General features: G+C 34.8%; 1 protein-coding gene across 1 annotated transcript in view; it reads left to right on the top strand.

Annotated features, from left to right (window-relative positions):
• The window catches only part of Dcc (DCC netrin 1 receptor), a 1,076,497-nt gene that overhangs the window by 911,008 nt on the left and 146,481 nt on the right, over window positions 1–19,008 (top strand). Inside the window, 1 exon segment of the mRNA XM_085676444.2 lies at window positions 18,288–18,482. Within this exon segment, the coding sequence (XP_085532570.2) occupies window positions 18,288–18,482 (195 nt within the window).

The following is a 19,008-nucleotide window of genomic DNA, read 5'->3' on the forward strand; positions in this document are numbered from 1 at the left end:
TAGCTCCTAGTTCTTAGTTACCTCATCCTATTGGTCACATAGGAATACTAATGTACTCCATTTCTAAGAGTGTTTGATTTACCTCTGTCTTCAGATGTACAACTAAAGAAAATAGTTTTGCGAAAAGAGTCTTCTTAAGGTTTATATAGTCTAGTTACATTGGTTGTGCATTCATTCCTGTGCTCGTTCCTATTGCATAATTGGAATAGTTTTCTGTTACAGTATTTTGAACTATTGATCTTAACTGCTTTCTTCACAAGAATTGCTTCACTTTCTTACAGTAATCACAATATATATCAATCTTCTCTGAACTTTTAAGAATACTTCTTCAAAATGCATGTATTTTTGATTTGCTTCTAATAGCATTCATATTTGATACTATTTGTAGTCCTGAAAAGAAAAACATTGTGATTTGTTTAATTGAGAGTTATCTTGATACTTTATTAGTTAAGACGTTAGAGTTCACATAAAATGTGTGTAACAATAAATTAAATACAAGCAGAGTCATAAAAATAACAAGATAAGCAATTCTTCTTATTATGAAAGCATCATGGATGAATGGAAAATTAATAAAACTGAGTAAAAGGGAATAAAAAATAAAGTTCAAGTTATAAAGTATATAGATACTACATATAATTCAAATTAAAATAAAAAGTAAATAAGTAATGAAAATAAGAGTGAAAAGTAAAACAAAATCTGTGTATGTAAAGTTAAGTATTCAAAACTAAGATCAAGAAAATCAGAATTAAAATTAAAGTTCAGTTATGTGCTGAAAATTTGATCATACAAGTTTTCTTAGTAAATAATGAAAAGTGATAAACTCTTAGTTATTAAATTTGGAAATGATATTGTCTGAGGAAAAATAAATGATAAAAAAGTATGACTCTCTTCTGCCTCTCTTCTTTTTTTCCTCTCTGAGCCATCTATATTCCTTTTCTATTTTTCCAATAAACTCAAATATTTCCATCTACATCCCTGAACTCTTTTTTTTTGTTCTTGCTTCCCTCCATAGTTTTCATCTTCTCTTTGTAAAGTTAGTCATTGTTATTCATGATTGTATATATTTGATCTAATAAACACAATTGTGATATCAATAAAACAATGAGCCGATGATGTTTCCACAATGGTGATGATCACTTCCAGGTGGTACTATAGCTATTGTATTACTTTCTTCTCTCATTATCTTGACCAAACACCCAGCAAGAAGCAACTTAAGGGAAGAAGGTCATGTTTTGCCTTCGAGTTCTAAGAAGTCATCTCTTGGAGAAAGGATGGCACAAGAGCTGATGCAGAAGAGCTAGTCACACTGCAGCACATTCAGGCAGCAGAGAGTGTGCAGGATGACAACTCAGAGCCCGCCCTTCTGACTCAGTTTCTCCGGTCAGACTTTAAGACCTGCAGCTGCTTGCCAAACATCTGAGAATCAGATGACAAATGAGCTTTTGGATTCATTTCACCTATAGACCAACGCATCTATTCAAAGAGCAATTTATAAAATCCTGTTTTATGACAAGTATAGTGTGCTGTTCTAAGGAGCAGATACTGAGAAAGACTTTTCCCCCCTTCATCTTGAAAGTGTCATAGAGATGTAAAAGGCCAAATTGTAGAAAAATGATCTTTATTATAGAGCAAACCAGGTTGAATTTTATGACTGCCTTATAGGCCAAAAGAGAAGAGATGAATGAATGAGGAAAGAAAGTTTCAAATTAAAACTCAGTCTTGAGGGATGAAATGTTGATGATTGAGTAGAATCTTAGCCTTGGGGGGAGTAACACAGGAGGAGCATGGCCAGTTTGGGGCTAGCCTCGTCTACAGATGGAGCCCAGTATTGAAGAGAACACACAATAATAAACCTAGTACTTGAAGTCTAATGAGAATTTGCTATAAAATTGGAATTAGTAACAGTATAAGCGGCAGAGAGTAATAAATGTAGGCTTTACTTTAGGATAGGCAGCATGCTGTTACAACACAGACTTTTTAAACTTAAAACTGAAACACATGATTAAGTTTGTTCACAAATTGTTTCTAATTCTGACAAGATCGAATTTTTGACCATATTTTGAACATGTTGAATCTTTTAAGTATTAATGTTTCCTTTAAATTAGTAATTATTTATACTAAACCCATTCTTAATTTTTAAAGAAGTATTATAATTATAATTCCATCCTTGAAAGATTTCAAAAAAGCATAAAAATGTATTTGATGCCACCAACATAGATTTATCCAGTACTAGAGGTTTACACAAAATAATTATATTAAAATATTTGCTTGGTATATATAACTGACACTAGCTCCATTTTTCACAAAGTTCATATGTCATTATCATATCAGAGAATAGTTCATAAGAATGTATGTGTACAAAGTAGTTCTTAAGTCTCTGCTGTCAAGAAGTATACATTTTATTTATCTGGAAATGAGTGGTGCTAAACACTTTTAAAAAACACAAGGCTATATGATGGCTAACCATTAAGAGTGTGTGCTGCCCTTCCAGGGATTCTATGTCCCAGCACTCATACTGGGATCTTGACAATCAACTGCAACTTCAGCTACCTCCAGGGCCATCCGATACCCCTGGCATTAGTGCGGCTGTACATTCAGGGACACACCTCCGTTCGCATACTCAGGCACATAAACAGACACATCACTTAAAATAATAGAGGTTTTCTTAGAAAGAAATTATAGAGACACTAGAAAAGACTACCAAGTATCACATTGTATGGAAGGAAATCTCTCCAATTAGGATGCCATTGTCCAGGCTATAAGGAAATGAGGGGGCAACCACAAGAGTACATCAGACGACAATCTTTTGCCACAAGAGGAGCCCTAATGCTGAAAACTGGAGCTTCCCTTGCCAAGTCATCAATGAAATTGAGCTTACGAGTGCTATCACCTGTTCTGTTTAAATAATTATATGTCATTAACGTGCTTAATTTTTTTATATTACTTCAGGAAGAATGTTCAGAGGTTTTTTTTGTGTGTGTGTGTTGTTCTTTTTTAATACTCTTACCCAATTTCATGCAGTAGGTAATATTAGCTTTAGTTCAGAGAAATAAAACAACCTAAAGTCATTCACTAAATTGGTCAGGTCAGCTAAGAACCCATAGCTAGAACTCAAAGCCTGCTTCTCTGAATTCATGCCCAGTGCTCAGTGCAAAGACTCCGCTGCCCCCACAGCTGTGGATGGAGGTAGAAATTTATGAAACAGAGCTGCAGTGATTCAAGGCAAACGATTCTAAGAAGTGAGATCATATCACTTACCCAAACCTAGAGGCTATATCTCTTACTAGAAGGAGTTAAAATAAATGGAGCCGAGGTGCAGGGGATCCTATAAAACACCCAGAGTAGAAAGGACTCTGCACTTGACTCGTGTGCTCTTGCTCTGACTCTGAGTGAATCAAATTCCAAGTGAATCCAACGTAGAAAACCACAGCTTCTGATTGAAACACAGCCTTCCCTCAATTGTATGCTTTTTTTTCATACTTGTGCCTTCTCTGTGCAAACCACTTTTTTCTTATTGTCAATAATCCGAATGCAGTTCTCATGAGTGGAGCCATATGAAATGCTTGCACTTAGTGAGCTTTTCCACTTTCTATTTCTAAGTTGGTCTCTCTTCTCAGTGAAGTATTCCTCCTTGCATTTTCCCTATTTCCCTAGCGATGCAAGTATTAGGAAATGAAATTAGGAACCTCTAGCGTGCTGAGTCATGAGGAATGCAAGCAAGACATTGGTAAGAATAGCTCTACTGATGCATACATAATGGCCGCACTGATTGGAAACTGTTTCGTCAAATAGAGTAGTACTAGAAACAGTCATTTTAAGAAAAGGGTGTTTTGACAAGTATGATTAAGCAGAAAAGCTCTCAGATTCTTTAAAAAGCATTCCTTTAGTATATTACTGCAACCATTGCTGGTTCACAAAATTTTATACTCATTTATGTGAGTGTTGCTATTTGATAAGAAATATTTATTTTTGTTTTCGTTGTCTGAGAGTTTGCCAACATATGTGGTGTATTTGTGTGCAGCTTGTGTATGCCTGATGCCCGTGGGTGCCATCAGAAAGCATTGGATACCCAGGGAGAAGAGTCCCCAATGGGCTGTGATTCCTTATCAGTGATGGGAAGAAAAGGAGTCCTCTGGACAGTGAAGAAGTTCTCTTAACCACTCAGGCATCTCTAGTTCTGTAGATGCTATTCTTTCACCCATTCTTTACCTAACACTGTTCAGTCTTGCGTAATTTTCGTTCTTCTATAAATTTATCCTGATGACAATTTATGAAACAATTCTCGTCCCTTTTCACAATGCAGAGAGTAAATACAAAAGGATGTTAGTGGAGCGGGTACTTCTTGACCCAGTGATGTTACAGAATATGATACCAGATTGTTTGAAAAATAATGGACACTAACAGATTTCAGAGAATTTAGTTATTTAAAAATGACAAGCTTTACTTTCTCTATGAAACAATGTTTTATTTACTGTAAGAAATTAGTAGGGTTGTTCTATATGCCTTCTCATTTGATTGTCCATGGTGATTTTTATTAAGTCCTAAAAATAGAATCGAACTAATTTTGATTTTCTTTTAACTATTCTGTTGAACTAACTCAGTTTGGAAAATAACCAGGCTAGCTAAAAGATAGAACAATTATATCTTTTTTTATTATAAGGGAAAAACTTATAAGAAGTCCAAGCTCAGCTGTGCTGTGAAGCAAGCACACAAAAAGAGAGCACCTGGGCCAGAACCCATTTTTCTCCAGGTCCCACAAAGCCACACCCTAACTTGGTCCCACCTCTTAAAGGTAACTGGTTGACAAAGCTTCCCATCACCTCCCCCTTTTGTGTTAACAAGAGCAATCCAAACCCAATATAAATCTAAATACAATAGGAACAGATATCAAGCATAAAATTACAACCAACATAAACAATATTAAGCAAGGAACACAAGATAAATGTTTTAATAAACTTTCTACTATAAAGGGTCTAAGTCTTGCATCGGAAATAGCCTTGGCTAAATGATAAGAGGAAGATAACTACAACTATCTAATCATTAATTGTATCATGGCCAGAGAAAAGAGATAATATATATTACTTGAGTCAAGCAGTATATGACAGAGATAATTGGCCACCTGAGAAATCCTCCAAAGTCTCATTTGCAGCATTGAAGCAACCAGCTTTGGCTAAGTCCTAGTGTAACTGACAGACCATTTTTAGAAGGAACATTGTCAGAATCATCTTACCCAGTCTTGACAAGGTTTGGCAGTCCTTTTTTTGTTTTTTACGTCCTGCTTATTCAGTCCAGATACCATGTACTTTGTCAGTGCTTGAGGCATGGGCAGTTACTTGCCCAAAGGTCAATTGTACCAAGAGGAAAACAAACTTCAAGTAGAGTGTCTTCGGTGTTCAACTCATGAAAATGACGTTCATGCAAGCTTTCAGACTTATGTTGGGAAGCTTTGATGAGAAATCATTCCTGAGTAAGAAAAAAATGTAGTTTTTTTTATCTTCCCTAAATTATGGATAAGGGGCAGACAATCATCCTCCCAAAAATACATTTAAAATGGAAAGTATTATTTTTACATAATAATATAAATCTGTAATGGAAGAGACCTGAGATATTAGCACTCTTTCTTTCTCTAATTGGCTTAGCCTGTGTGAAAGCAAACAGGAACTTGAAGAGCTACTAGGATCCTCATGGATTGTCCTTTTAATTAGAACATTTTGTTAAAGTAATTATAAATCCAAACTTCATTGTTTGTTCATGGTTCTGTGGAAATCACTTTGCTATTACTGGCAGCTGGGACATTTTGAAATATTTGTTTTGTGCCGCCAATTTTCAGGTTAAAAGAATCCAAGATAATTAGAATTCACCAAAGTTCTTTGTTGACAGAGGTTTCTGTCCAACCAGGTTCCACATTCGTTTAGTTCCAAATAATCACACAGAGGTCTACATTAATTACAAACTGATTGGCCTAGTAGCTCCAGCTTCTTATTAACTCTTAAAACTTGTATTAACCCATAATACTTGTCTGTGTTAGTCATGTGGCTTGGTATCTTTTCCAGCGAGGCAGTCACATCTTATTTGCTCCATTTCTGGCATCCTGTTTGTGTGGATGACCACTGCAAACTGACTTTTCCCAGAATTCTCCTGCTCTCCTTGTTCTGCCTCTACTTCCTGCCTGGCTAATGTCCAATCAGCATTCATTTAAAATACAAGTGACCACGTAAGACCATTGTGCCACAGCAGTTCTTAGGTAAATGCCTTATGTAAAGAAATAAATAGTTGTATATGAACTTCAGGAGGTATTATTCAGGAAATCAAGCCTGGAGATCTGTTTATCCTTCCCTTATAAAGGCCAGAAACAGGTGGTAGTCGCCATATGTCATCAATGATGATGTGATATATAATCAAACATTCCCCATGAAGTGGAGTAGCTTGGCTAGCAAAATACCAGCAGTGCAGAAACTCCTAAAGTATCGCAATGATGAAGCAAAAGGTGGAATCTGGGAACTGCTTTAGCTTCCTCCCCTCAGGAAACTGGCAACTATCCCCTTAATCATGAAGATGAATTCATTGGATATTCATTTAATGGGAGATATCTGTAACAAGGCAACTCTGTGTTTTGGAATGAGCGTAGTATGTGATATGATTTGAGTACATGGATAGAGAAGGAACATAAGTTCAAGCTTATTTTCAGAATTATGATAAGAGGTATGTTGTTGAGTCTACCTTCTAAGAGGAGACACTGGATAGTTACATAAGAAATACTTCATAAAATAAAAGATCCATTAGAAGAATTACTAGGCAAGATAATGTGATTTTTAATAAACAAAAAAATTGTAGAAAACAAAGAATGGTAGAAATGTATGAATTGTGATATGCTATAGCCAGGTCAAATAGCTGAGCATGAATCCCCTGCAAACCCATATTTTCATGTCAGAAGACACTTTTTAGGTGTGAGTAATGTAGGGTTCTAAGATGGACAGATTATCATGGACAATCATTTAAGAACACATTCCTCCAAGTGAAATGTATGTTGATTCACAAAAGAAATTTTTAGGACTTGATAAATATACAAGCAGGTTTGATGTTTTCTTTACTGCACTAAGAATACTTATTGATGTCCTATCTATAAAACTGATTTTCATTTATGCCAGGCTGTATTTGCTTAGTATTGGTTTAGTTAAAAAAATAAAGCATGTGTCAGATAAATGTGAATACATCTAAATAAATAACTATAAGTTAGTGTAAGGAGTAGGGTTTACATCCACAACAAAAGCATATTTTCTCTGGGAAAATTATCATGATTTGTTGTATTTGATGAGCAAAGAAATAGGCAAATAATTTGTCAAGAAATGAAATTATTTTCATGGCCTTTTGGTAGGAGTCATTGATGATAGTGAGCTGATTTTTGACAAGTAAGTTTAGAAAAATCTATCCTCAGCTGCTGTTATAGTACAATTTAAGATCTGAGACTCTTACTATAATTCAAGTGGAGTTCATTTTGTAAAAGGATTGGAGTAGGCAAAGGCAAAACTAATTTTTCTAAGAAATTGAAAGTCTGCTTCAGCTCTTTAGCTAAGTGGCTGTTCAGAATTCCAGAGCAAAAGTCTATAAAGGAAAACAGAGATTATTTGGAGTTGGAAAAATGTTCAAAGTTCCAAGTACCTGGGTCTTGTTTTAAGACAGTAAACTTTAATTTGTTCATAGAATATTTGATGTCCTTATGGCTTGCTGTGGTGAAATGATCAATTATTCTGTAATACACACACAGACACAGACACACACACACAGACACACACACACACACACACACACACACACACACACACACACGATGGCTATGGATTCTTAGTCATTAAGTTTTAACCCTACTCCAATTATTGTGTAACCATGCTCCAATTATTGAGTATGAAGGAATAATTAATGTATCCAATACTTAAGTCTAGTCATATAAAAGAGTTCTAACAAATGACTTCATCTCAATAGTCGGTTTTAATATATTTAACTTCAACCTTTGGCTATAGTTTGTTTTGAGAGACAATAACAAAATATTCCTACTGTTTCTTATGACATGTTTGTTTGTCTGTGATGGTAAAGTCTTGTTTGCTATGAGAAAGCAGGGATATTCACCTCTGATACAACTGGGGAAATATTTTCAAATTTGCTAAAGAGTTCATCGTATACTTATAGGATATTATTTAATATTAGGAAAAATTGTTAAACAGTCATTGATGTTTTTAAAAATTCATGTTAATAAGAATATAGGCAGGTGCTGGAGACATGGCTCAGAGGTTAAGAGCACTGACTGTTCTTACGGAGGTCCTGAGTTCAATTCCCAGCAATCACATAGTGGCTCACAACCGCCTATAATGAGATCTGGTGCCCTCTTCTGGCCTGCAGGCGTGGAGGCTGAATACTGTGTACATAATAAATAAATAAATCTAAAAAAAAAAAAAGAATATAGGCAGCCTTTAAAATGTTTATTGCTTTGGCAAGAAACTAAGAAACAAGCTATATTCAAGATTTATGGAGGAAGCAGCCTAAGGAAATACTGTCTTTCTATGGAATGAGGCCTTGCCAAGTGGGTCTGAACACATTAGTATGTATTAATCGTGCCAAAGAAGAGAGAACATGTATATATCAATTGCCTTTTGTAATTTGCTGTATAGAACTATAGGCTATCAAGGACTGTAACAAAATTCTACCAATAAAATGAACCACAAAGTGCAGTACACGAGATGGAGAACAAATGAGTATTTTTCCAAAGTACCAACTTCCTGACCCTACTTGGCAGTCTATACACAGCAGACGGTACAGAGCAGACCATTTTCATTAAAATGTGCCAGGAGAGACAAATCTTTCTGATTACTCGGAACGGAGAAAAGCATCAATAACTGTATTTCCATCTGATTTTATTTCTACATTATTTTCTTTCTTCCTTAAAATTCCTTAAAATCTTGTGGAGACAGTTATAGAAAATTGTGGTAATTTTATATACAATGACAGTTGTGTTTAACATTATAGAAAATACATACTCAATACCCATATGTTTTAGCATTGTGTGCCAGAAACTGTTCTAGATGCAGGACTTTGAGAATTTATAAAAAGGAATAAGATAAAAAAGCAGTGGAATAATTACGTTAAATTGTTGGCATAAAATGTAATAAATCCTACCAGAAAGGTAAGAGAGCATCGGTTTGGGAAAGGCTGTCTTCCCTCGTTAAGTTAGAGCATGGGGAAATGTGTTCTTCATAACAGTAAGCACACCACAGTCCCAAGTGTTCAGCTGGTATTTCCAGACCTATTGAAGCTCCTTATTATTCTTTATTGCATTAAAAAGCGCCACTCTGTATGTTATAGTCAAGACTATCCCATCATTATAAGAAGAGGAGTGTAAATGCATCCTGCTTCTCCACTGAGATATTTACAGGACATTTTATCAACCAGTTAACATCATAGGGCCGAGAGGAAGGCATCTTTCTTGGCAATGTTAGAACCAGACATTCTGATCCATAATATATGACCTCCTTGTAAAAATTACTAGGCCAGGAAATTGTCCATAATCCAGAAATGGAAAATTCCCTTTTTATTCTTTTGAATGAGATTTCTCCCATACAGATGACTTTAAGAAATATTAATGTGTATCTTGTGTGCTTGAGCACAGCCAAGTGTTAGTGTGAAACAGAACATTGAATGAGCTGAGTGGTAAGAAAGGTCAGAAAAATGAGGGGGCAGAGGCAAAGACCACTGATGGCCTAAAAGTTTCTGATCTTAAAATGTGGGATGGAACATTTCAGGGTCAGGTTTAGAGCACCGTAGTAACATGATCCTAGTTGCATTTTTATTAATTACTAAAATAGGCTAGATGTATACATTTATACAATTGTTTCAAATACCATCTATTTCCTAGTGGTTTCCTTTTGTGTATGTGTGTTTGTGTGTGTTTATACTTGCATATGTAAAAATATATTTCTAAGTATGATCTTTCACCCAAAACCAATCTTACATGTCCAACTGCTTCTATGTTCCCTTTGCGCACTTGACTTAGACAATCAAATTTAACACGATTCAAAACTGTTTCTCTTAATCTCAATTGGCCCTCCCTGCATTGCTTAAACTAAAATCCTTCAGCACAACAGCCCAGACGAGTGTTAAATCCTTTTGTTTGTGTTTCTTTCCTGATGCTACCTCAAATTTAATAAAGCAATCCATTGAAAATAGCAATCCAATTGAAAATAGATTACAGTTTACATGCCTCATCTTTTTTTGGGAAACACCACTCTACATCTTCTTGTCTGTCTTAATGTAGTTGTTCTGTGTCTCTCTATCACTTTCAATCTCCTTTGCTTCCCCCATTCCTATTTTTGGTTAAACAAACGGTGTTGGGAGGGGTGCATGCCATGACATACCTGTTCTGGTCAGAGGATAACTTGTGAGAGCTGTCATTTTCTTTCCACCACATTGCTTCTGGATATCAAGTTCATGTCATCAGCCTTGGCAACAGACGTAGTTACCTTAGCTGAGTCATCTTCCTCATCAGTCTCAGTTATGCAAACATTGACATAATGTTAAACTCACTTTTTAAACCAGTCTTCAGTATGCAGTTTGGCTGTGTTCAGTATGGTGACTTACTTCTGCAACCATCACTATTGTTCATCTCCGCATTGCCTTTTTGCCAAGCTAAATGCTAAAGCAATTATACAATAACTCTCATTCTTTTCTTCTCCCCCTAGCAATTATTCTACTTTGTGGCTCTTTGAATTTGAGTATTCCAATTCATATAAATGGAATGAATTCTGTTCCTTGGTGGCTATATAATTTAATTTATTAGTCACTAATCTCATATTTGCCTGTTCCAAACTCTTCTCCCTCTACAGAGTGAAGGACAGTCTATTGATTTGTCACACCTTTACATATTCACCCATTGACTGACACATGGGTTATTTCTTCTTTTGGTCAGTTGTAACCAATGTAACAATTGCTGCTTTGAGTAAGGGTATATGAATATTATATTTCCAAATTGCCTCTCATATGGATATATGAATATGCATATGCAAAATAATATTTAGAGAAGGAATTGTGTAATCAGGTCTAATTATTTTCCTTTTCTGGGGAAATTTCCACCAAAACAGTACTAACATTCTCCCTAGATAACTCATTTGAAGTTTATATCTCCCCCTCCTGCTTCAGGTTTCTTTGGTTTCTTCAAATACCAAACACATTCCTTAGCAGGTCTTTGTAGCTGTTGCTTTTATTGCTTCAAGTTTCACAAATTTGCAAGACATCGTTCACACTCACTTTAGACTGCATGAGGAAAAGTCCTTCGTGTATCACTTACTGAACTGTTAGAAAAACATTTAGCAAGTTCTCTTGACTTCTTTGTAAATTCTATTTGTTTATTCTTGTATTTCTTCCATTGGCACAATATCTACACTATAATTGGCCTATTATTAGAGACATAGTGTAATGACTGAAATGTCACAGTTTTTAATATCATAAACTTTATTCATTAATGTAAGCCTATACTCATTACTTAAAGATAAAATATGCATTATAGAAATAAATTCTGTCTCAGCATCAAGAATGGCACCAGATTTTCATATCATGATCATTTATGTGTAGGTGAAAAACAGGGGCATCATAATTTGGCTATTTCAGGTATTGTAAGCTGTCTATAGTTGCAGATTATCTCAACAAATTATTCTGATAATAACAAATGTTTTAAAATTAAAAACCATTTTAATAAATTATTAAAATAATAAATCTTTATGTTTTATATATGCAGCCTCTCTCCTAGATATAATTGTAAAATATTTCTAGTACTTCTGAGCAGCAAATTTCAAATGGGATTCCCAAGAAGTGGTGCTCATGTCACATACTTTCTATTTAGAATTCATGAAATTGATATTTTATAGTTCATTTTAGTAATAACTATTTTGATAACCTATAGGGTCAAATGTATGAGAGAAAGTTCATTCTGAAGAGGAATAGGCAAATTGTCATTCCTGTTTCATATTAAGAAGTAAGTAGGTGGGTATGAATTGGCTCTTGTGAATTACAGACAATTACCTGTTCTAATTGTTATGATTAGACGGTCATATATTATGAATCAGATATCTTGATTCTAACATTCCCTTGAGATTTGCTTTTCTTCTATCTCTTTGATAGATCTTAACTTATTGACAAAAATCTTCCAAATATCTAGATTGAGAAATATCTGTTTTCATACATCTAAAATCCTACTTTTATTTTTTTTCTTATCTGACAAAGAAACTCAAGAACAATTCCCAATATTTCCTACATACATACACATAATTTTTTTGAAAATAGATTCTCCTCTCGTACAATACATCCAAACTTCAGTTTCCCCTCCATTACTCCCAGCCCCATCCTTCTTTCTCTATTTCCCTTATCCACTTCCATTCTGTTTCCTCTTCAGAAAAGAGCAGGTCCCTAGGAGACAACAACCAACCAGGGCAAAATAAGATACAATAAGACAAGGCAAAAGCCCCATGAAATCATCTTGAGGAATGCATAGCAGACTTAAAAATATTCCAAATCAATAGAGGATTGGGAGGAGCCCCATGAGGTCTTGAAGGGCCAGTTGAAGACTCACTATCATGTGGAGCTATAGCTCTGGTGATTACACTCTCAATATGATTACATAACCAATACAGTGAAATTATTCAATGGTTTCCAGATAACTGGAGGAATAGTTATGGTTCTACTAAATTTTAATATTTCCTTTCATCCTAAAAGATATTAACCATTATCATTCAAACCATTATATTTTCATGCTGTTTTAAAATAGTCATGAATACAGCAGTGGATTGGAAAATGGCTAAGTGTAACATGAAGGCTGGCTTGCTGGGGTTTCTATTCCACCTGGGTACCCCACAGCCAGCAAGTCCCAAAGAAAATCACACGGAGTCTACATTAGATTATAAACTGATTGGCCCATTAGGTCAGGCTTCTTATTAGCTCTTATAACTTATATTACCCCATTATCCTTATCTACGTTAGCCATATGGCTTGGTACCTTTTTCAGCTGTCAGTTCACATGTTGCTTCTTCGGTGATCTGGGCAGGAATGGCAGAGGGAGATTCCTGCTTCCCAGAATACTCCCCTTCTCTTTGCTTCACCTCTACTTCCTGTCTGGTTTTCCCACCTATACTTCCTGCCTGGCCAATCAGCATTTATTTAAAATATGATTGACAGAATACAGACAATTCTCCTACACCAGCTAAGTCAGTAAAGTGCTTGTTATATAAGAGCAAAGGCCTAAACATTTATCTTTCAACCATATAAAAGGTGGGCTTAGTTGCTTAGTATGTGATCGTGGCACATACTAAAGGAGGTGGGGACAGGAGGATCATTGGGACTTCACTAGCAGCCAGTCTAGTGAATTAGTGGCTCCAGGCTCAGTTAGAGACACTGTCTCAGAAGAAAAATGAAACAGTGATTGAGAATAATTCGAATAAGTCTCATGTAGGCATCTGGCCTCCATATTATCTCTCTCTGTCTCTCTCTTCCTTCTCTCTCTCACACACATACACATACACATGATAAAAATGCAGAAAGCATAAATAACATTCAGTAAGCTCCCTTGCTTTCTTTACATAAAATGAGCATATTATTTTGCTTTAATAGTTGTTTCAAAGCTTAAGATATGTTAAACAGAATTTATGGAACACATCACATCCGAAGGACAGTTGCAAGACTGTACCAACAGGAATGGAAAATATTAACCCGTCTATTCTATCTCTACTAATAAATAACTTAAGGAAATATTTCACAACATTTATGTTTCTGCCCTAAAGGTTTATATCCACATTTTGAGAGATAATTTTTATGATGCTTTTGCATATTATCTAGGAGTCTGTTGGAGAAGGCCACTTGTTCTTCCTGGTCAGCCAGCTAGGTTAGACCCAAAATAATCACACAGAAACCATACTGTGTGATTGTTTGGCACATTTGCTCTATCTTATTGGATAACTTTTACATATTAATTTAACCCATTTCTTTTAATTTGTGTATCACCATGTGACAGTGAGTTACTGACAAAGTTTTAGTATGTCTGTCTTTGGCGGTAGCTCCATGGTGTCTTTCTGACTCTGTCCTTCTTTCTCCCAGCATACACTCTAGCTTTCAACATTTAGTTCTGTTCTTTCCTGTCATAGGCTCAAAGCGGGTCTTTATTCATTAACCAACAAAGCAACACAGACAGAAAAAACACCCAAACAATTTCTCCTTTTCTGTTCAAACAAAAAGGAAGGATTTAACTTTAACATAGTAAAATTACATATAAAAAACAGGTATCAAGTAAGAATTATAGTTACAATATTTATATCTACTTTATTTTTATAATAACTAAGGAAAAATATAACTATAAATCCTTTAACTCCATCAAAGACTCCAGAAGGATATAATATTATCTAAGTAAATAGAAAGTACATTATAAGCAACTTCCAAAACTCTAATTGACAGAGATATCTCACAGTCTAGACAGTTACCCAAAGTTCTTCTGTATCTTTGGAGCATCCATCTTCAGCCTACAGGCCCATAGTATCCAGCAGAATTTTTCTCAAAGCAGGAAATTTCAAAAACAGTTCCATATAGGCAGTTTGTCTGTAACTTCTTTCTGTATCCTGTAGAGTATCTAGCAGACTCCTTCATGAAGCAGGAACCCAGAATGATCATCTCACCTTTAAGCAAGTTCAGCAGTCATTTCTCTGAAATGACATGGGTCCTGCATGTCCAGTTAAGCAGTCCAGGCAAGAGCAGCTTCTTGCACAAATGGTTAGCAAACTTCATAAGGAACCTCTTCAACGCCTATCTTCCTCTTGAAGTAATCAGTGTTGCCAGGAGCAAACGGTTTCATTGTCATGAAAATACCTAAGTTTTAAAAAAATTTTAAATGCCATATTCTGTAGTCTTTGGTAGGTTTGAAGAATACCCACCTATCTGAAATACATCTCTGTACATCTAGAAAATCTAACATGTCTACCAGCTTGACTATTATAGATGAAGCTCTACCTATATTTCTTAATTATACATTACATTTTTAGATGAGATGCACAAACACAATACCTTAATCAAGAGCACAAGTATACATATAACAAAATTGACCTTCCATTTTAATCAACAAACCAAGATCTATTCCACTGCAAAGTATCAATCTCTATAACATATCCACCTTTAAATGTAAAAAAAAAAACATTTACAAACAATATTGGGAATATTGGCACAGTTTTGTCCAAATTTTTGCTGTTCTTTATTGGGTGAAGTAATTTTTTGAGGTGTTCACGGTGACTGCTTGGGTCCTTGTGGTCTATTAAATCATATTAGCCTGGAATGAATCCATAGCTTCCCATCCTCTGTGAAAACAAAAGAAGAACGTCTTTTTCAAAGCAACATTTCTTTGACCCAAATTCTGAAGTCAAGTTGCCTTTATAATATACATGCTGGTTTAGCTTAGCAACCCATATAATAAAATGTCTCTCTGTACTAAGCTAATTTACTGTCAAAAAGTTTAAAGAAAACACAATAACATACATCATCTAGACTCTCTGTGTATAGTTCATCTTTATGTGGCTTTTTAAAATTTCTTTTAATTTATGACTGTCTGCACTCTGTCTCTTTAAAGACTTTTTTAAAAAAAAATATTTAGTTTGACACCAATCTGTTGGAGAAGGTCGCTTGTTCTTCCCAGCTGCCCGGCTAGCTTAGACCCAAAATAATCACACAGAAACCATATTATTGAAATCACTGTTTGGCCCATTAGCTGTATCTTCTTATTGACTAACTCTTACATGTTAATTTAACCCATTCCTCTTAATTTGTGTATTGCCATGTGACATTAATAAGTGTCAACTGGAATATGAATAAAATTAGTGTGCAGGGAGACTGTTATCTTTTGATATAAAATCATACAGGAAAGATACTATGGCACTACTTGAGTAATCAAATTATTTAACATTATTCAATGAGTCTACCTCCAAATATTCTTGACAGATATGTACAAAGGACACAGTTGCTCGAATGAGGTTCAAATCACCATTTTTTGAGTAACTTGTTAATTTTAACAACTATATTTAAGCCTTTAATTGACTATCACAATCAAAATAGTCACTTATTTTTTCCTCATAGTACTTAACAGATTTACAACATAGGCTACACATATTCTATCAAAATGTTTATCATAATTTCTGTACATATTCTCTTACATGTCAATTTTCTTATTATATTACAAACTGTAAGAATTAAGTATTGTGCCTACCACTTGCCTTCTGTGTTCCATCATAGGTACATGGCCCTATTATCATGGTTGTTTCTGTTGTCAAAACCAACAGAGGATAGAATCTGAGAAGAGTCATAACAGAATATGTCTCCTTAAGATTTGTCTATATATAAGAATATAAGCTTGTATGGCATTTTCTTAATTAATGATTGATTTGGTGACACCCACACCCATTGTAGACAGTGCCACCCCTAGGCAAGTCATTCTAGGATGTATAAGCAAGAAGTCTAAACAAACCTGTAAATTGTATTTTTCATGGCTTCTTCCTGCTCTGACTATCCTTGGTGGTGGAGTGTAACCCAGGAACTTTTCTCTCTAAGTTGTTTTTGGTCATGGTATTTTAATACAGCAATAAATATCATAGATAGATAGATAGATAGATAGATAGATAGATAGATAGATAGATAGATAGATAGATAGAAGATAAATAATAACTTACATTCCATCATGTGGGATGCTGTATCAGTATCTGTATTAATTTAACAGGTATTAGTGTATTTTAAAAATACGGTCATGTTTTGGAATGATGATGCAGTAATCTTGTCAATTTAGTAGTCAAATTCATTATATTTTCTGTACTGTCTCCTTAAAAGAAAATGTCAGCTCAAATATCCAATACTTCTTGACAACCTTGGTACAACTCATAATAAGAATTTTTAGGCATTATCTCTCATTTACTCTTTTCAATATCCTATGAAATTGTTCTCAACTTTATCTTCATTATACAACTGAGGGAGCTGGGGCTTACAAGCAAGGTCTTATAGTCTCATAGTTAGAATTTATCTTACTTCTTTCTGAACTTGAATTAAGCACTATCTGATATGTTAATTTAATTAGGAAAGTGAATCTAACGAATGATAGAACATGGTATGAAACCAAAATCTCCCAACTTCTAAACCTACATGTCTTTAATCCAGAGTGTTGTCTTCTTTCCTCAAATACCATATTTTAACAGAGTTAACAAGTAGCGAGCCAACTCCATATTGCTCACATTGACAATCTGTTTTCCTAAAATGTGTAACTATGTTTTTAAATTATATATATTCATTTGTGCAGAAGACAGGATATATGCTCATTTGTGTGGGTGTTCATGGAAGCCAGAGTTACAGGTGATTGAGTCACCCACCATCGATGCTGAAAACATAAGTACACTCCTTTTCAGAGACAGTGCCAGCAATTAGAAGCTAGACAGTCTATCTAGCTTCCTCTAACAATTTCTGAAAATAGGATTGGTACATATGTTTTTGTATTTGTTTAAATTGAATAAATAATTCTTGGACAGGACAGTTTTATCATTTATTTTTTAATATATTTTTGCTTTAATTTTTCAATGTATTAATGTTACTTAAGAAAAATATGAAATAGGAAAAATAACTATTAAAATAAAGATGCATGATACTGGACATGCCTAGAGAAATAATGTTTAAGAAATTCTGGGTAGGAATACTGGGAGAGGGGAAGAATATGATTAAAATATGTTGAATGAAATTCAAGAAGTTCTTTGATATGGAGGAGAAATGATCCTCTAAGTAGAGTGTTGCCAGGCAAGCATGAAGACTACAGTTCGGATTCTCAGGATCAGTGTAAAAATCAGGCCCTAGAGTGCACATTTTTAAGTCCCATGCTGAGACAGGTGAGGAAAGCAGATGCCAGAGCTCACTAACCAGTCAGCCTAATGAAACAGATTCAATGAGAGAAACTGGCTTTAAAACAGTGGTGAAAATCTATAGAGGGAGATGTCAGTTATCTGCTTTAGTATCCAGATGTGCATACACACACACACAAACACACACACACACACTCACGCACATACGCACATACAAAATCTTGTTTCAAATTTAACAAGAAAAATTTAGAGGTTGCTAGTAAAAGGGCTGAATAATAAGTATTTAGAATCTTTTTGGAATAACATATGTCTTATTTAAATGTGATCTTAGCCATTCTTTTAACACTATAATGAGACTTACTGATGATATCTATCTTTGAATCCTAGAGTCTCAAGTTCCCGACCAACCAAGCTCCCTCCATGTACGACCCCAGACAAATTGCATCATCATGAGTTGGACTCCTCCTCTCAATCCAAACATTGTGGTGAGAGGTTATATTATTGGATATGGCGTTGGCAGTCCTTATGCTGAGACAGTGCGTGTGGACAGTAAACAGCGGTACTATTCCATCGAGAGATTAGGTGAGTAGCTAAGGTGGTTTATTTCTAATTATTTTATTTTGTGGAATAATATTTTTGTATTTTAATATAAAATATTTTAATATTTTTATTTTTTGGTCTTGGAGACGTTGGTTTCAACATGTACCATGTATTAAAAGTCATTCTTCACACACATGCATAAACACACAGGCCCATACACACATTCACATTTTGTCTCTCTTCTCTCTCTTCAATTTGGTGATTCTTATCTAGAGAACTGTATAATGAAATCTATACCTTTCTCTTATGAGAGATACCATGCTATATGCCTTTGCTTATACGCATATGACATACAAAGTGCACTGGACAGGTTTTCTCTTTCTGATGATCAAGGAAGTGTCTGTTCTTAATTGTTCTTGTGTAAATAAAATAATACATTTTAAAACTTTCTAATACATACAATGGAGATTTCTGATCATTTTTGTTTAATTTTAGTTGTCTAATTGCAGTAATTTGTTTGTCTTTAATATCTGTAGTTAAAACAAGGCTGTGTCACTCTGACTGTGAA

The sequence above is a fragment of the Myodes glareolus genome, chromosome 13, assembly GCF_982192425.1.
Source record: "Myodes glareolus chromosome 13, mMyoGla1.1, whole genome shotgun sequence".
In the NCBI taxonomy this organism is placed as follows: domain Eukaryota; kingdom Metazoa; phylum Chordata; class Mammalia; order Rodentia; family Cricetidae; genus Myodes; species Myodes glareolus.